Source organism: Hyaena hyaena, unplaced genomic scaffold, assembly GCF_003009895.1.
Source record: "Hyaena hyaena isolate Hyena2069 unplaced genomic scaffold, ASM300989v1 scaffold_41, whole genome shotgun sequence".
NCBI classification, from domain to species: Eukaryota; Metazoa; Chordata; class Mammalia; order Carnivora; family Hyaenidae; genus Hyaena; species Hyaena hyaena.
Window position 1 is genome coordinate 1669571 of NW_024080673.1, and position 20918 is coordinate 1690488.

Sequence of the window (20918 nt, forward strand, 5' to 3'; positions counted from 1 at the left end):
AAACAAGTTATAAATAATGCTGAGCCATGAAATTTATCACTGGATTTTGGATCTGAAAGAGACCTTCTCTAGCTAGTCCAATTTCATTTGCAGATGAGTAAATGAAGTAGAAATGACTTCCAGGTTCTCTTCCTGATGTATACATGTTTAAAACAGACCTAAAATTAAATGACTTTGGCTCCAAAGAACCAGTAATGTTATCTTAAAAGAACTGAATAATTTCTACTTGGACTTTCCAACTTATTTCCATCTTTTAAAACTGAAACAAGGAAAAGATTTAAAAATTAAGAATACTCAAAAAGGCAACTTTTTCTTAGTTTTCTTAGATTTAGAATAAACTACTATTATTCTTTACAAAAGATTTAATTAAGCAACGTGGAAATTAATTAATATTCTTGAAATACCAGTAAAACAGCAGCCATGCAGGGGCAGGGGTTTTTCTGAAATGTAGAAAGTGCAAGAGAGTGGACAATCATTTCCTATCCCAGTTATTTTTTCCACATACTGAAAATTTCCTATGTTGCTACCTATTTTGATTAATTCCTTTTCTATTTAAAGGTTTACCTCATCCTAAGGAAAATTCCTGAGTCAAAATGAAGTGTCCTTCTTTATTCAATAGGAAACTGTGTAAACCTCTGTCATTGTACTTTTGCTGTATTCTAACTTCTGGTTTACTCATTTGTCTGCCCTACGAGTTCAAAAGCAGCTTAAATATAGAGACTGAATTACTTATCCACATTCCCATTGTCTTGCATTGTGCAGCTGCTGTTCAATATATTTGCCAAACGAATAATAGGTGGATAACCCACATATAAAATATAAAAGCACAAATGTTAAATTCTAAGTCTTCCAAGTCCCACAGTAAAAATCAAAGAGCCAACACCAAGGTAAGAGATGCAAGAAACAATAAAGATACTCTCAGTGTCCCACAATCTCTCACTTTTTACCTAATTCATGTCTAAGAGGGCAATGGCTAAGCCAGCCATCAAATGCTAGCACTACTTACCAAAGACTGAAGCAATACAGGCCCAAGTCAAATGTCAAATTAGATTGGACTTAATACTTAAACTTCTTTCCTAACTGCCAGATGATCCAAGATTTCTCTTACTTGCCTAAAAGGTACTTTCTAGAAGTCTCCAATGAACTTTTCCTGGTACAATCTTATAGGATTCCCAGTTACTGCTCCATTCTCTTCAGGCTTTTGTAAGCCTCAATATCAAGTACTTTCAAACCACACAGCTTTTCTCCTTACAATACAGTCACAATGGAAACAGAATATGTATACTGGTGAATGATTCTAAAATTCTACAAATAATTAAGAAAATTAAATGTTCAGGGAGCTAAGCAATGATCTTCAGGGTAGGTTCCTGGTTTATTTACCCACACTCCTCACAGAAGTCTTTCTGTTCCCTCTAAATAGGGCTCAATTCTCATCCTCCTCCAGTGCAACACTAATACCCAACACTCTTCCAAAGTTCCTGGTGAAATCCACTAACTCCATTCACATTTCCTCCTCTACAGCCTGCAAACATTTTACTCCATCAGGGCTGTAAAAACAAAACAAAACAAAACACCTTTTTAGATAAATACTTTGTGAATATCCATGTGAGGCTTCAATTTTAAATAAGAATGACTACAGAAGGTAATCAAGCTAGGTACTTCTGCTTTTCTATACAGAAAGCAGATTTTGTGTGTGGCTTATTGAAAGGGAAAGAACTCAAAAAATTTTAAGTAATGGCAAGATTATTAGTTGGCCTGTGGCTTTTAAAGGTGAACATACTTTTGAAGACAACAAACATTGATTAGTGCATGTAAACTTGGTTCAAAGTCAAAGAATTCACACCAATAATGGAGAAAATACTTGGTTACAAACTGAGACTTAGTTCACTGGGGACAAGGACCATGCACTATCCATCTTTGTGTTCTGTTATCTATTTTAATAAACTTTCTCGAATTACTATAAATGAAGAAAATAAAAACTGATTTTTAAATAGTGTCCAGAGTTTGTCAGCCTAGCAAATGTACAACTGCTTCAAGTGTACAACTATTACATTCTCAAAACAAGACAAATTTCTACAGAAATATACCATACAAATCATGGAGAGGGGGAGGTAGAGGTGATGAAGCCAGCTGTAGCACAGTAGTCAGGCTGCCTCAGTGGAATCCTGGCTCTGTTATCTGACTAGCCTAGGCAAATTACTTATTCTCTTTGTGGCTCAGTTTCTGCATCTGTAAAATGGGAAAAATAGTATCTGCTTATAAAGTTGTGGTGAGGATTAAATGAATCAATATACATAAAGCACTTAGAATAGTGCCCAGAGTAACAGGACTCAAATATTATCGTTACTATGTTGTAAAGTTAAACAACAGCTGTGTATTGCTAATGCTGATCTTAAAATTAAAAAGTGATTTAACATGCTTTTAAGAATTTCCTTCTTTCTAGCTCACCTTCTTTCTTCCACGGTTAAACTCAATTCTTTAAAGCTTCCACTGTAGCCCTATCTTAAGTGGATTCAAACACACCAAAATGATGATACACATTACTTCAATGATTATACCAGTATTCCTTTTGTCCCTTTTCCCTCCTTTCGCCCCCTTCTCTTTTCTATTCCTTTATGTTTCCATTCCTACCTCTTGATCTGACTCCCTTCCTTCTCCATCCTTTCTCCTCCTGCCCATTCCTGGCCGCTGTCTCCCCCTTCTGCTCATGATGCCCTCACTGCTGACATTCTTCACTCTCCAATGCTGGCTTCAACCTTGATATTTGGAGGCAAGGTCAGGTGATATTAACAAAAGCCACTGATGATGGCTGTACCAGTCAATTTCAAACAAAATCATTCCAGTCTTCATTCTTTTAGTAATTTATTTTGTACATATACCTTATGTATACATTTGTATTTAAGAATAAGCCACAGCTGTTTTATTACTCTTCAACTTTAAATTTCCTAGTTCAAAAGAGTCGTAAGAGAAACAAAGAAATACTTCCACATCTGCCTTCTATGTGCTAATACGTCATCAAGAGGCTTGTTCTAATCTGTTGTTAAGTTTCATCTTTAGTTCCTATAGGCTGGTGAAGCCATTTCTTCCCTGTTCCTTAGCTGCTCGCAAACTCCCCTTCTCCTAAGACTAGGATAACTATTCCCTGTGTTTTCAAAGTCTTCATTAATAAATATCCCGTTAGTTCTAGATATTATAGCTGAAAATTGGGAAATCATATGCCTAAGGCTACAGTTAAAGAAAAGTGGTAATGGCATAACTTTAGAAGGCTTCCAGAAAGGGCTTAGGATATGAAAAGAGAAGTATAAACTTAGATATATGGAAAAATAAAGGGGGTAATGGCTCCTCAATAAAGAAAAAAATAGGTCAAAATGTCCATTTGTTAATAACAAAGATCACTAGGGCACCTGGGTGGCTCAGTAGATTGGGTATCCAGCTCTTGATTCTGGCTCAGGTCACAATCCCAGGGTTGCAGGATTGAGCCCCTCACTGGGCTCCACATGGAGCTTTGCACTGTGCATGGAGCCTAAGATTCTCTCTCTCTCTCTCTCTCTCTCTCTGCCCCCTCCTCTGCTCATGTGCTCTCTCAAATAAAAATATATTTAAAAATAAAAAAAAGATCTCACCAAGCTTGACCAACTAAACCCAAATTTCAGTACAAACTGGTTTACATCCTTAATTTTGTTGTACTGAAAAGACTGACATTCCAGCATTACAGAAAATGTCATTAACTCAGTCTGTTATTTTAGTTGTTTTCCTACCCATATAATTATGTGTAATACTGTCAACATAAGAACATTTATGCTGAGAAATAAAAAAGTCTTCGGGATGGATGTTATTTGGGATTTCTAATTATATCTGAAGAGAGCTCATTATATAAGACTTAAAAATACTAGTATTCAGTACTGCTGAAAAGCAGTAATAATTAAGAGATAAGTCCTGATTTCCATAGAGTAACTACATTATATTTAAAAGTATTTAAAGGCTTATTGTAACCTGGCATTTAAATATTTATTTATGGAGGATAAGTTACCGTTATTAAACTATTACAAAAATGAAAAAAAAAACAACTCAGTTAAGACTATTCTCCATTATACACTCAGCGATAAATAGTCACAGAGTATTTGGAAGCAACTTACATAGGTATTCAAATATTCCACACCAATCTTTCACAGTCCACTGTCCTTCAGATGGCTAAATAATTAAGAACTAATACTACAGAAGACTTATATTGTGGACAGTATTCCCCAAATTGATCTACAGATTCACACAATCCCAGTCAAAATCTCAGCTTCTTTTCTGGAGAAACTGACCAGCTGATCATAAAATTCATATGGAAATGCAAGGGTTCCAGAAAAGCAAAAACAGTTTTTTTTGAAAAAGAACAAAGTTAGGAAACTCTCACTTCCTGAATTCAAAACTTAACTATAAAGCTATAGTCTTCAAGACTTTGTGTTAATAGTATAAGGAAAGACATAAAGATCATGGAATAGATTCCAGAAATAAACGTTTTAATTTGGTGGAGGAAAAACAGTCTTTTCAACAAATGGTGCTGGAGACATTGTATATCCACATGCAAAAAAATGAAATCCATCCCTTTCTTTATACCATATACAAAAACTAAGAATTGATCACAGACCTAAATATAAGAGCTAAAACTATAAAACTTGTAGAGGAAAACAGGAATACGCCTTCATGACCATGGATTAAGCAATGTTTTCTTATATATGACATCAAAGTACAAGTGACAAAAGAAAAATCTTAATAAATTAAATGCATGTGCTACAGATGAAACCATCAACAAAGTGAAATGGCTAAACCACAGGATGGGAGAAAATATTTGCAAATCCTGTATCCGATAAGGGACTGGTACGTAGAATATAAGCAGAACTCTTACAACTTAATAAAGAGAGAATACAATTTAAAAAATGGGAAAGGGATAAGGAGACATTTCCCCCCAAAATATACTTACAAATGGCCAATAAATACATGAAAAAATGCCCAATACCATCAGTCATTTTGGAAATGCAAATTGAAATCATGAGCTACTATTTTATACTCACCGGGATGCCCATAAGATTGCAATAATAATAATAATAATAATAATAATAATAATAATAATAAAAGAAAGGGGTGCCGGGGTGGCCCAGTCAATTAAGTGACTATTTTGGCTCAGGTCATGATCTTACAGTTTGAGTTCGAGCTCTGCATTGGGCTCTGCACTGGCAGTGTGGAGCCTGCTTGGGATTTTCTCTCTTCCTCTCTCTGTCTCTACCCACCCCACAAAATTAAAAAAAAAAAAAAAAAAAAAAGCAACTTTTGGCAAAGATGTAGAGAAACTGGAATCCTTAATGTAATGCTTGTGAGAAGGTAAAATGTTATGACTACTTTGGAAAAGTGTGGCAGTTTCTCAAAATGTTTTTTAAAAGCTTTCCAAGATTACTAAAGTCTGGAGTTAATATACAACCCGGTAATTCCACTCCTAGGTACATACTCAAGAGAAATGAAAATGTCTACCCAAAAACTTGTATAGGAATGTTCACAGCAGCATTATTCACAAGAGCCAAAAAGCAGAAACAAACCAAATGTTCATCAACTGACAAATGGATAAATAAAATGATGTGTATCCACATGACGGAATATTATTCGTCAGTAAAAAGGATGAAGTACTGATACAAGCTACACCATGGATGGATCTTGCAAACATTATAAGTAGCATATATTATACAATTGCATCTTATATGCAATGCACAAATTTACTAAGAACAGAGAAAAGTTATCCAGGGCTGAAAGGGGCAGAGAAATCAATGAACAACTGCTAATGGGTACAGGGTTTTCTTGGGGGGTAGTGAGAGTATTACAAACTTAAGACTGCAATGATAATGTACAACTCTGATACTCTGTAAAATGTACGGTTGTACTCTGCACAACTCTGTACAACAATGATACTGTACAACATCCATAAAATTGTACATTCTAAATGGGTGAATTTTATAGTCTGTGAATGACTTCAATAAGCATTTTTTTTAAAAAAGGAGCTAATTTCAAAGGTATCTCTTTTAAGTTATTTCCAACAAAGGAATTTCTAGGAAACCAGAAACCTAATCCCAGCACAATAAACACTGGTAAATAACATTTATCTTAACCCTGCATAACTTGATAGCACATTTGTTAATTTAAAAGTAAAATTAGGGGGCACCTGGGTGGCTCAGTTGGTTAAGCTTCCGACTTCAGCTCAGGTCATGATTTCACGGTTTGTGGTTGGAGTGGCTCTGTGCTGACAGCTAAGAGCCTGGAGCCTGCTTCAGATTCCATGTCTCCCTCTCTCTCTGGCCCTCCCCTGCTCATGCTCTGTCTCTCTCTGTCTTGAAAATAAACATTAAAAAAAATTTTTTTTGAATAAAAGTAAAATTGGGTTTCTTTTTCAGAAGGTATACTGCATATCCATTTCTTAAACAACATTTGTGGTATGTGTTTAAAAAAAAGTTTATTTACTGAGAGAGAGAGAGAAAGAGAGACAGAGAGAATGCGTGCAATAGCAGGGGAGGGGCAGAGAAAGAAGGTGGGCAGAGAATATGAAGCCAAGAGCCCAATGTGGGGCTCGAACTCACAAACTATGAAATCATGACCTGAGCCAAAGTCAGACAAGCAACTGAGCCACCCATGCATACCTAATTTTGATATTTAAATTACGTAATTATTTCAGAAAATCCATTTGTTTGGTTAACAAAAATAATCTGAACAGATGTTTAAGTCTACATAAAGCAAACTACACCACTGATTCAAACAGCTACTTCTATTAGTGACCTAAACATAAATCACTAAGCCAGAGCAATACCAACTATCTAAGGATGTGGGGAGCTTGTAAAAATCTGGTATCTTCTCTGAATCAAAAAACCATTTAAGGCCTGCCCTCAAATCCTCAGAACTTCCTTGCTCAAAGCTATTTTTTTCCCCAAGCATGAAACTGTGACCGTTTTCACGATCTTCAATTCTTGACCAGAAAAGCATCATTACGTTTTTTTCAGCTTCTACATGAGACACTTACTTAAGATTGGTTTGAATGTGCAAACTTTTTTACAGAAGAAATTACTACAGTGTGAATTCCAACAGTAATTTTGTTGACACATACAAACGTCTATACTTTTCATTAGTTGACTGATAGTACTTTCTAAGAATTTTTAGCCCGGGGGCACCTAGGTGGCTCAGTGGGTTGAATGCCCCACTTGGGCTTAGGGCATGATCTCAAAGTTCATGAGTTCAATCCCTGCATTGAGCTCTCTGCTGTTAGCAGAAAACTGCATTGGATTCTCTGTGGATTCCCCACCCCCAAACATTCCTCCCCTGTTCTCTCTCAAAATTAAATATGAAAAAAAATTAAAAACAAAAAGTTTATAGCCCAAACCAGCACTATCAAAGAGCAATGCAATGTGAGCCACAAATGTAATTAAAATTTTCCTAGTAGCCACGTTAAAATAGTAAAGAGATGTGAAATTAACCACTTCTAGTTAGTGACTATATATTGGCACATAGGCTTATTAACCCTCACAATTGGCATTCTGAAGAGAAAAGTTCATTAAAATGATATGAAGCAGAGGGAAATGTATTAAATGTTACTGGCATCATAGAATAGCTCAAATTGTTTACTGTTCCTAGTCATTCCCACAGTAGACATTTTTTTTTCCTTTCCCACTAGAATGTAAGTCCCTTAGGAAAGGCACTATTTCTTATTTATGTATGATACATACCTTCTTTGCATACTGCTTGTCACATAATACACACTTAACGTTCATGGAATAACATTAAGTGTTACATTGTTATATAAACACATAGGATCAGGTAACTAAGTACATGCCATTGAAACTGTAACATTTAAAATTTTAACACCAGACAAGTCTTCATTTGCTTCTTTTTCTGTATCAGATTCAAATAATTTATTTTTAAATGTTTATTTTTTGAGAGAGAAAGCATGAGCAAGGAAGGGCTAGAAAGAGAAAGAGACATAGAATCTGAAGCAGGCTTCAGGTTCTGAACTGTCAGCACAGAGCCTGAAGCAGGGCTTGAACCCAAGAGCTGTGAGATCATGACCTGAGCCAGATTTGGATGCTCAACTGACTGAGCCACCCAGGCGTCTCCAGACTCACATGATTTAAAGAAAACCTTAATACCACATGTTTTTCCTTAAATATGATCACAGGAATACTTAAACAGCAGCTTTACAACTAGAACCATAACTCAAGTACATACCAATCTAACTTGATTTTCCCTTAAAAACATTACCTTACTGATTTTATGCACTAAAAACATCTTCAGAATTCTTGTTCTAACTGCCTTCAAAGTCAACTTATAAATTGTACAGTCAGTGTTTATGCAGAGACCTTTGTGTGTCTTGGGTAATGCAAATACTCTATGCACATTTGTTAATGTAAAATTCTGCTCTATAGACCATAGTTAGTTTAGAAGCATTACATTACCAAATTGTATAAAATGCTTTCTTAAAATAAACAAAAATAATAAAATAAAATGCTTTATTTCTGGGACAGATGAGCTAAAGCTACGATAGAAGCACATGAACTATCAAGACAGACAGATAAATATGTGTGTGTGTGTGCAGACAATATCTGATCTGGACCTTTTACAATCATCTAATTTTGATGGGGGATAAAAGCTGATTCATAAAGACTTGACAGAGACATATGATATATAGCCCAATAAACATCAGTCAACATCCCTGTAATTAAGCAGACAGACTGCCATGTTTCAAAATAACGTTAAAGCTTTGTGGGAGAACTTTCTAGAGTTCTTTTCAAAATTAATATGCAAAATCAATCAAGAGTATCACATATGCTTTTATGCCTATTAATAAACTGTCCCAAATGGGTTATGTTCCTTGTTTAACAAAATGAAATTCAAGTGATTTAATGATTCCTAAAAAATCAGCCTTATCTTCGTAGAAGGACTTACACCTATTAAAGTACAGTTGTCCCCTGAACAATGTAGGCATTAGTGATGCCAACTCCACTCATAGCCTGACAATTAAAAATACATGTATAACTTTTGACTTTCTCCAAAATGTTAACTACTAATAGCCTACTACTGACTGGAAACCTTACTGATAATATAAACAATGCATATTTTGTACGTTACACATATTATATACTGTATTCTCATAATACCTCATTTTTCTCAAATTTTCAGTAATTCTAGGCTATGTGGTTTGTCATTGAGTTTTTTTTAATTGTCGCCAACTCTCTGAGAAATTTCCCAATATATTTATTGAAAAAAAATCTGTAAGTGGACCTATAGAGTTCAAATCCATGTTAAGGGTCAACTGTACATTTAAATGATAGTTTATTACAGTGTTTGGAAATTAGGGTATCTCTTAAAGGGACCAAGGATTACCTTTTAATTTTTTATCTGAAGAATTCTGAGAAGATGCTGGCAGAGGTGGTAACCAAATCCCCATAGAAAACCAGAGTAACAAGAGAGCAAAAGCAAAACCCTATGGATATTTATAACCAAACTACTCAGCAAGGCATTCCTAGGAAATTCCAAAATACTCAACAGGTTAAGGACAAAACTGACTACTTGATAGCCACAATACCTCCCCACTATCAGCAACTATGCAACAAGAAGCAAAGGAACCTAATGGGGCATTTGCTGGACCTGGATTTGATAAGAACATCAAAGTAGCCCCTAGGCATTTACTGGAAATCATCGTGGGCCAATTGGGTAACAGCAGCTAAACCAGGGATGCCTGGTAGGAGGATGCCAGAGGCCTAGAGTAGGGCTTAAAGGGTTGAGGCTAACTTCTATGTACTTTTCAAATCAATCTCCAGGACTCCATATTGAAGAGAAACTTCCAAAGCAGAACTGGCAGGATAGGGACATGGTAAAGAAAAGATAAAAATGAGGGAGGGGGAACACAGCCAGGGAACCTCAGAAAGCAAGCTGTTATATTTCTGCATATGTAACTGAAAAGTATTTAGGTCATACAAAAATACTATAACACTGAAAAAAAAAATCAAACGGTACTGGGAAAACCAGATATCCACATGCAAAAGAATGAAATCAAACCCTTACTTTACCCTATATACAAAAATTAACTCACAATGGATTGCTGACCTAGATGTAAGAATTCAACTTATAAAACCTTTAGGAGAAAACAGTAACTTCAGGATTTCAGGTTTGGCAATGATTTCTTGGATAGGAAGCAAAAGCACATGCAACACACAAAAAAACAGGTAAACTGGGCTTCATCAAAATTAAAGACTTTTGTGCAGGGGCTCTGGGTGGCAGAGTCAGTTAAACGTCCAACTCTTGATTTCGGCTCAGAACATGATCTTGCGGTTCATGGGTGTCAGCCCTGGCCTGACAGTGTGGAGCCTGCTTGGATTCTCTCTCTCTAAATAAATAAATAAATAAACAAACTTAAAAACAAAACACTTTTGTGCACCAAGAAAGTGAAAAGACAGCCCACAGTACCAAAGAAAACATTTGCAAATCATGTATCCAATAAGAGATTAACATCCAGAATATGTAAGGAAATCCTACAACTTAAGAAAAAAATTAAAAAATTGATAAAAAACTAGTTAGACTCTAAAAAGAAAATATATAAATGGCCAATAAACAAATGAAAAGATGCTAAACATCATTAGTCACCAGAGAAATGCAAAATAAATGCAATGAGATACCAGTTCACATTCATTAGGATGGTTACTATCAGAAAATCAGAAAAGAGCAAGTGTTGGTGAGGGTGTGGAGAACTTGGAACTCTTGTGTGCTGCTAGTGGAAATGTAAGATAGTGCTATTGCTGTGGAAAACAATATAGTAGTTCCTCAAAAAACTAAACATGAAATCACAATATGATCCAGTAATTTCACTTCTGGGTATATACTCAAAGGAGTTGAAAGCAAGGACTTTAGCATATTTTTGTAAACCCACATTTATTCACAACCCAGCAGCATTATACACAATAACCAAAAGACAAAAAGGAATCCAATGCTGGTTCATACATACAATGGAATAACATTCAAACTTAAAAAGGAAGGAAATTCTGGGGCGCCTGGGTGGTTTAGTCGGTTAAGCGTCCGACTTTTGCTTAGGTTATGATCTCGCGGTTTGTGGGTTCAAGCCCCGCGTTGGGCTCTGTGCTGACTGCCAGCTCGGAGCCTGGAGCCTGTTTCAGAGTCTGTGACTCCCTCTCTCTCTGACCCTCCCCTGCTCACACTCTCTCTCTCTCTCTCTCCTAGAAAGAAATAAAAATATTTAAAAAAAAAAAAAAGGAAGGAAATTCTGACACATGCTACAAGGGTGAATGTTGAAGACAATATGGTAAGTAAAATAAGAAAGATACAAAGAAGGACAAATATTTTATGATTCCACTTCTAAGAGGTCCCAATAACAGTGAAATTCAAAGACAAAATAGAACGGTGTTTGCAAGGGTCTGGAGGAGTGGGAGAATGTGGTATTTGCTCAATGAACAGAATTTCAGTTTGAAAAAATAAAAAAAGTACTAGAAATAGATGGTGGTAATCTTTGCACAACAATGTGAATAATATACTTAATGTCACTTAACTGTACACTTAAAAATGGTTAAAATGATAAGTTTTGTTAACATATATTTTACCACAATAAAAAAAATCACAAAGGAAAACAGTAACACACCTCCAAATTAACAGACATTAAAAATAATTCAAAACACAAAACAGAAGTAAAAAAGATACAAATCACTTACTGAAAGATCACATCACTAACCTGAGTACATTAATCCAGAACAACCAACACGAGACATGCTGTAGTAAAATTACTGGATTATAAGGGGGAAAAAACCTGGCCATTCAGGCAAAAATAAATTGGCAAAAACTATATTACCACCAAAAGTAGTGCTTTATGACAGGGAAAAAAGGTGCTGTATTTTTAAGATACCTAGGAAAAGAAAGGAGGAGCCAAGAATTTCATACAGAGCAAAACTGACCTGGGGTATAAAGGGCACAGATAAATTATTATCAACATGCAAGGATTCAGAGTATATGGTTTCCATTATCTTCAAGAGAACTTCAATCAAAATGACATCAAGACTTAAACAGTAGCACTGGTAGTGAACAAAAATAGTTATTTGCAGAACTAAGATTAAGTAAAGATTAAAACGGAGAGTTGTGTAATAGCTCTTAAAGAAAACGTAGCTATAATATGACCTTAAAAAACAAGGGTGAGATGGGAGAGTAAAACAAAAATATTTTATTGTTCTCAATAATTACACTGCTGATGACAACAGTACTGATAGTCTGAGACTTATTTGTGTAATAATGGCTTAAATTAATGAGTGAATATGGGATAAAGTCTCTAATCCCACATTCTTAAGAACGAAGATTTTGGTGTGAAAGGTCACAGGAACGTACAAAAGAGAGGTTAAATAAAAAATGCTGCTATTATCTTGAATGAGCAAATTCCTGAGATATTTAAAGTATACATTCAAAATAAATAGATAAAAAACAAGTCTGGTTAATGTATGCTTCATTTATTTAACATGTAAGTAAATAATAAACATTTAACATATCAATGTATATAATGAATACATATGTACTATACACAGTATTTCTTCACTCTGTTCACTGAAGATGCCTACAAACAAGAACACAGTAATAACGTGTATCCCTAATATCCGGCTCCTGGTTTTGAAATACCACTTCCTACTAAAAGAAAGGAGGATTTCTTAAAGAAATGGCTATTCCAGCTCTGGAGAAGGAAATGTACAAGGTGAGCCTGGAACATCTTGTAACAGAGAGTGAGGAAGCTACAAGATTACTGGGGTACAGAATTACCATACAATCTAGCAATGCTACTCCTGCACCTAAGATAACCCAAAACTTATGTCTACCTGAAAACTTATACATAAATGTTCACAGAAGCAAAAGAAGAGCCAAAAAGTGCAAACAACTCAAGTATTTATCAACTGATGAAAAGATATATTAAATGTGGTAAAATGGTATAAGAAAAATAATGGAAGTACTGATATGTGCTACAACACAGATAAACCTTAAAACATTATGTGGTAAGAGAAAGAGGCCAGTCACAATGGACCAAATATTGAATTATTCCACTTACAGGAATGGGGTGGGGGTTGGGGTAAGAATGGGAACAGATGGCCCAAAGAATGTAGGGTTTCTTCTTGGGGTAATGAAAAATTTTTAAATTCACACACAACTCTGTGAATATACCTTAAAAAACTGCAACGAAATGTACACTTTCAATGGGTAAAATGTACAGTATACGAATTACATTTCAACAAACGTGGTATATGGAGAGCGAGAATCACATATTTTCCTTTATGAACCATAACATTGGGTACCGAACTAGATGAGTCACAGCATTTCATTATAAAAACATTCCAATTAATAAATCAAGAAATGACAGAATTAGAGATTCACAATGAATGAAAGGGCCAAAGGGATCTAAAGTCAGTTTGATGAAATTTCTAGTTACAATGGGCAATTTGCAGGGAATTAAAGAACAAAGGAGCAAGACAAACTGTAGCATGAGTATATAATCAGCAAAATCCAGACAGTTGGAAATTCTAAGGTCTAATGCCCGAGGTTCTTCAACAGGCAAAATTTAAGTAAAAGGGATGGGGGGGGGGGAGACTGTATATTGAGAGACTTAAAAAATCAAATTTTTAATAATGCGCAAGACTAAACGGTGGCATTTAAGAGTGAAGAATTGGGTGGTAAAACTGTACCAAAACCAAAGAAAGTGATTACTACAACAAGGATACTGGTTATTTTGTGGAGGGAGGAAAGGGGTTGACATAAGGATGGGGCATATGGAAACACTGCTAGGACAGGTAGCAAAGTTCTCTTTCTTGGGTAGTGGTTATGAGGTTCATATAACCTTTCAGCTATACATTTGTTTGGAGGTTTTATGTTTGTGTTTTCTTATAATAAAAAGAAAACACCCACTTCAACTCATAACTCACAGAGTTTTGCTACAGCAATAAAGGACACCACATAGATGGGATACAAAAGGATGTGAACAGGACCCAAAGAATAAGACAGAGATAGAAATTTAGAAGTCCAAAGGTGGAGTTATCTTGAAAATGCTTCATGAAGAACTGAAACGTCACTTGTCTTAAAACCTGACAGATCACGGTCACATGAAAAGTGAAGAGACTGCACCATCTAGAAAAAGAAGGATGCACAATGCATAAATGCTAAGACTAAAAGGGCTAAAAGGGGAATCTGGGGCCTAATTCAAAACAGGATTTGACTGGATTTTGTCCAAATGATGTAAGCAAATAAAAATCTGAGAAAATATTTTCACTATTTACTTGTCTACTCCTTTTCTCTTTAGAAAACATTAAAGGAATTTGGGTTCAAACACCAATCATATAACGGCTGCTTTGATTTTGGACAAGTCACTTAGTAACTGTACTTGTTTCTTCAGGAAGATAATACTTTAGCATCTGTGCAATATATAGTTGAAAAGTTAATTTAGAACATCTAGTCTAATAATTTACAAATTTACAGTCTAAAAATTTGGAAATCACCTAGTCTAATAGTCTCAAATTTACAACCCAGGAAACCTGTGTTTGGTTAACATCTATTACTCTGAACAGAGAGAAGATACAAAATACTTCCATTACCCAGAAAGTTCTACTGGACAGCACTGCAGTTATTTCCCAGTAATATTAATGGATTCTGAGCATAGGCTTATTCTTGGGATTAACTGCTTTACTAAATTAAAAGGCAGTAGGTGGCATCTTAAAAATTACTTAGCCAGAGGTAGCCACACCTAAACCCAACTAGGACCAGTTCAATTCTATATGCTCTCATACAGCGGCTGTGTGTTGGATGTAAGAACTGTGAAACCAAAACAAAACAGACCCCCTTTCTTTGTGCTGAAAAAGATATATACATATAGGCTTGCACAAACAAAAAGTATTTCTGAAAGGGCACACAAAAGCTGCTAACAGCAAATGTTTCAGGGCAGTGGCTTATGCAAACTGGAGAGAAGTTTGTCATATTCCCTTCCTACCTTTTTCATTTCCCATATACCCGTATTAGTTCTCAGGAATAAAAGAAAACATTTAAAGTGTTGTCACTGTGGGGAGGATGTATACAGAGAAAAATGTATAAGGAGTCATTCAACAGACCAGTGAGCAACAAGATTTGATCCATTTCATTGACAGAAGATGCTACATTATCTACTCTATGTGAAGTACTGGTGACACAACGTGACCAAAACCAGGAAAGAAAGGAAAAAAACAAAACTCTGTCCTTACATTGTTTACTTTCTAGTCTGAATGGATGTGTTGGGGGTTAGTTTTACATTTAACTGCATCTACCTTACTAAGTTACCAGGTTTGAGAGAAATTTAGGGCTTTCACAGTAAAAATATAAACAAAACCCTTGAAATAACCAATTCCTCCAAAATGTTGGCTTTCCTTCACAAAAGGCAATCATGTATGACGATTTTATGAGTAATTTGAGTATAAAAAAGCATGGTGTAAACTAGATAAAATCTACTTTAAACAGAATCTTGATTAAATTTCTATTGCAAAGACTATAATTAAAAATTACAATGGCAGAATGCTATATTATTGAAGAACAGAGACTGTGGGCACTTCTCTAGATGTATACAAGAATAGTTTTCCTTATTTAAATCTTTACAGGGGATGAAAGGAATGCAGAAAGAACATCTGCAAATTTCCAAATGACATCTACTAAACAAAAGTCAACTAAGATTATAAGCATTGTGAGCAAAAAGCGGCAATCAAATTTTAGCTCAAGCAAAAATACAAGTTCACTCAGCTGACTAATCTAACTGAGATGTATAAAATGAAATGTAGATATGACATAGATGATGCAATCTTAGAAATCATTACAGTCATTCCTTAAAATCATCAGTCCTAAATACTGTCCTTAACTGTATACTCTTGGGACCTTGACAAAAATACATGAAATAAGAACTATGATACATTTAAATCTGGCATATTGTATACAGTTCCGATTGCTGCAGCTCAAAAGCAGAAGCAATAGAACTAAGGAAAGAGATTTAAATGACCATGTGATTTGGAGAACAGACCTATGAAAATAGAACATGACCACCAAAAATACAGAGAGAACAGTGTGCTCTTCACATCCTTATCTTAAGAAAATTCATTAGACTTAGAATGTAAGAAAAAAATGCATCATAAACTAGACTAACCAAATTAATGAACAGAGTTTCTAAGAGTAACAGAGTCAGTATTTATTCTGAGATTGATCCTGGGGAGGATGTTCTCCCACAGTATAGAACCTGGAGATACTCTTGGCACCAGGGCTTTTATAGTTAACCAGATTTGTCTTGAGCTTGATGTTGCAAGGCCATTCTTTAATTACTAATCCCAATTACAAAAACCTTACTGCATCCAGTGAGCAAAGGGTAGACTTATCTAATTAGGTTACATATAAAAATCACTTAGTGCTGATAGTGATCCAACCCTCCAAGTGAAACTGACAATGAAGCTCAATGATAAAAGATAGTTTCTGGGTCACCCAACACCTGTTGACACTGATTTTATTCTTAAATGCAACAGTACTTAAATTTCAGGGGAGATTTTAATTTTAAATTAGTCACTGTGGGAAGATATAATGAATCCACATAAACATTAAACATATTTTGATATAATTAATGCATATTTATTATAAAACTAGATAAGTTTTGTCACTATCATCTTAAAATTTAAGCTTGTTGGGGTTTAATTTACTGAATGGTGTTCCATTTGTGGGGAAACTCATGCTTTTTCTAAGTTTACTATGACATTCCATTATAACCCTACAAGAAAAATTTTCCCAATGATGTGGGGGAGTATGAATTTAAAAGTGACTCACATTCAATTTGAGACCACCCCCTTCACCCTAAAAGAATAAGGAAAAAAAAAAAGATAAAAGAGTGAGGCTGTGCAATTGATGCAGGTGCACCAATACAAATATTAAAACCACTTTTGATATAATAGCAAAGATAAAAAAGACAACAGTTAGATATGAAGGGTGCAATGTTACTTTTTAAAATAGAAATTAACATCAGATTTCAATTATTCTGCTAATAACAATTTAATGTAAAATGCTGAAGTTTACCTTCATACATATATGGCACTAAGTGGGGTAATAAAAATAATACTTTGGCTTTTTAATGAATGATGGCATTTAAGTAAATTAGGGCAAGAATGCAAGTGACCCAGACTTCACCATTTAATTTAAAGTTCAAACTGTGAATTTTGGCTGTAAGCAAGATACCTGTTTTAAAGCACACCAACCAGGCCAAAGAGACAAATTATGAAAGAGGGAGGGTTCAAAAAGAGAGGTACAGTCTTATGTTGAGATCATTATTAGAAGCAGAAAAGTGAGCCTGATTCAGCAAATGAGACCTCTGTAGCCACATAAAGAATTTCCAGAACTATTTTGACTTGTGATTTCTACCAGCATTTTCCAGGGCTATTTAAGGAAAGCCACATTTATATTAGTATTCATTAGTTTACGACTGCCTTCGGAGCCAATTTAAATAAAAATGTAATTCTCTCAATCTAAATGGTTACTGCCAAAAGGGCTTCCTCTCTCTTCCATAACACTATCACTGACCTAAGTTCCGTGCACAAGAAATAACCAGGAAAATGGAAATAGAGTAAGAATCCCGTAGATTTAAAAGAGAAAGAGAAGCAAAGGAGTCTGCAGGAGACCAAAATGTATACAAACATATATACTGTTCAAGATAAACCTTTATGACAATCTGATAAACAGAATCAGACTTATGATCAGAAGAGATTAAAACAGGAATCAATCTAAGCTATGAAGCTGTTCCTTCCACTTAGAAAAAAATACTTTATGGACCTTTTCAATGACTGTTTTCTTAGCAAAAAGGTCCTAATAACAATCCACATACAGCATAAAGTCTTCCATGGGTTACTTTTTTCTACACACATTCTAAAAACAGCTGTGATAAAAGGAGAAAAAATACAGGGAGAATTAAGACAAGGTTAAATATTTTTAAACAATACGCAATTTTCTGTTAACAGATGCCAACACAGTGTGCACGTTACTCTGAAAAGAACAGACACCAAACTCACACCTTTCAAAACTTAAAATTTTCAACTAAGAAGCCTTATTCTACTTGTCAAGATTTAAAGGCAACAACTTATATGCTTTAGTACTGGAGAATAAGTTTTACTTCGAAACTAATTATACATATACACACCGCTGCCATTTTATGTTGAAGAAAAATTTGACGTTTAAGTCACCAAAAGCTTAAGGAGACAACAAATGCTGTGATAAACAGGAACGCTGACACCGTAAGAAATTACTGTTAGCAAATCAAATACTTCCGCTAAACATTTAACTTTCAAAGGATCATTTCAAAAGTGTATCAGAATTAAATTAAGCCCAATTCACAATATTTGCAACAGGAGTCTAATCAATACAAGTAAGATGTACAACAGAATGACTAGGCCATATTACCCTGTACGTTACTATTTGAAATCATTCAAATGTTAACTATAGAATTTAAATGAATACCGATGTAATAACTCTTAGAATAAATGTTTATTTATCTTTTAGCTCAAAAACCTAGCAAAGCCTAACACACTGCCTAGCAGCGTGTCATCACAAATTAAAAATCCAGGAACATTTTGCATTTCAACAAAAACGTTTATCACGAAGTTCACATTCACTATTACCTTAGAACACTAAACCAAAAGTCAAATCCTCGACCAACTTTTTTCTGCTTATCGATTTGCTTCAAAATTTGGTTACGGTAAAAAAAAAAAAAAAAAGCAATGAAAATAGTACTTACATTTCTGCTGAATTTGGTGAAAGAATGGTGCATATAAAACCTGTGCATATAAACAATCGCAGTGTTTATTGTAAGCTGAGAGCTGGAACGTAACATTTAGGAAACAGCCGAGAAAAACATCTAATTTCCAAAACAATTTTAATGGAAAATTCCCCATCTACGGTGCTTTTCCAAAGCTTACAGTTCACTCACAACGAACCCCAAAACTATATAGATAAAACCCCGCAGAGTGGTTTGGTGGTGATGGTAGGCTCGACGCCAACGATAATAAATGCTGAGCATTTCACTCCAACATTGCTACTAAGCAAGCCCGGGAAGGATTTATCAATGGCTACTACTCCCTAAACTCAGCACCAGACAGTTGAAACGCGCGCGCGCACACTCATACAAAAACCACGCCAAGAACATAAAGACCTCCAGTGAGCTCCCAAGGTATGAGGCCCGCCATCAAAGTAGCGAGGAACGCGGGGAGAAGCTACGGAGAACACTTAACGCCTTTCAGCATCGGTAAACCTTCTACTTCTCGACCCCTTCTGCGACGAGAAGTCGAAATAGCTCCCTCTCTTCTGCGATAATCCTTAATAAGATTCCCCTCTAGCCTCGGCGGCACTCCCATCCCCCGCCGCCACCACGCGCGGCCCCAAACAGATTACACAACGCAGTCTCCCAGCCCGCATTCCCGGACTCGTCTCTTCCCCTCCTTCACTGGCCCGCTTCGGCCTCCCTAGCCCAAGCTCGCCTTCCCTTACGGCGCCGCCGAGACTCAGCGAAGGCCGAGGCGGCGGCGCCATGTTTGCGGGGCACCAGGCCCGGAGAACAGGCGACCGGGCGAACAGTGAGGGGGGACAGGGCGTGAGCGGCGGAGGGCCAAGAACAGGAAAGGATACACATTGAGACGCTGTCCCATGTCCTGGATGAGGTTGGCCGCCTGCTGGCGGTATGAGAGCTCTTTATCCGCCTCCATCCCGCAGCGGCGGCTCGGCGTGTTCTCCAGCTGTTCCCGAGTAAAGAACCAGCGAGAAGAACCTCCACGGCCCGACGCCATGACACTTCCTCCTCCGCCCGCTCCCTCACCCACCCCCCTCCCCTCCCGGCTCGCGGACTCCCAGCCAAGGCCGCGCGACCCCGCCCCACTCCGCTCGCCGTAGACCACGCACCGCCCCTTTTCACTCTCGACGCTGCCCGTGCGCGTGCGTGGGGCCGCCCTATAGCTTCGCCCTAGTCTTTTGCTTTCTTTTTCTTGCCTCTGGCCTCGCTCTCACGCACGGGACCATGATGCCCCGCGCCGCTTGTCATTTGGAGGCGCCTGAAGGTGGGGGTCTGCTCGGAAGGAAAAGGTCGGCGCGATGCACGCTGGGTCTAGGATTGGCTCGGCGAAAGGGCAGGGAGGAGAGGAGCGCAGGGGCTGGCCAGAGGTCGCGTGGAGAGGGAGGCGGGCCGGCGGCTGCGCCGGGATGCCTGGGCGTGGACTTTGAAGTCAGGGCGGGGTCTTGGGCTACGAGTCTGGCGGCGCTTGAAAGCGAGGAAAGTCGTACCCTACTGCAGGCGCACACCGCAACCTCCATTTTCCTCCAGTTTTTGGTCTGCTTAGGCATTTCTACGAGGTGTCCACGATGGAGCGCCTCTGCTTTCGGGCGACTCGGGGGAGAACGCACCTGGGAAGAGTGCATGAGAAACAGCGCTTCTCGTTTGTGAAGCCTCCCCCCCTCCCCCCACGTCGTCCACAGCCACTTAGGCCGTGGGGGTTATTTTTGAGACTTCTGGGCAGAGGGTATCCGGTTAGAAACTAGAGGAGCTGAAATTTTAAACTAGATTTCGAGGCGTGTTTTTCGAGCTGATTTTTTAAAATGTTTTATTTATTTCTGAGAGAGAGAGACAGCGTGAGCAGGGGAAGGTCAGAGAGAGAGGGAGTCACAGACTCTGAAACAGGCTCCAGGCTCTGAGCTGCCAGTCAGCACAGAGCCCGACGCGGGGCTCGAACCCACGAGCCGCGAGATCATGACCCGAGCGAAAGTCGGACGCCTAGCCGACTGAGCCACTCAGGCGCCCCACGAGCTGAATTTTAAAACTGGATATCGGTAGTGTGTTTTTAAAC

General features: G+C 37.2%; 1 protein-coding gene across 3 annotated transcripts in view; it reads right to left on the bottom strand.

The window, feature by feature from the left end:
- CCNT2 (cyclin T2) overlaps positions 1-19879 on the bottom strand; it is a 39501-nt gene extending 19622 nt beyond the window's left edge. For all 3 annotated transcript variants that reach the window (XR_005527986.1, XM_039229921.1, XM_039229922.1), the window contains exons 1-2: positions 19711-19879; positions 18824-18905 (exon numbers count right to left, since the gene is read on the bottom strand). Coding sequence is in view for 2 of the 3 variants with exons in the window: in XM_039229921.1 (XP_039085852.1) it covers positions 18824-18905; positions 19711-19868 (240 nt within the window). In the remaining variant the exon portion in view is untranslated. The remainder of the gene's footprint in view (positions 1-18823; positions 18906-19710) is intronic.
- Between the last annotated feature and the right edge of the window lie 1039 nt (positions 19880-20918).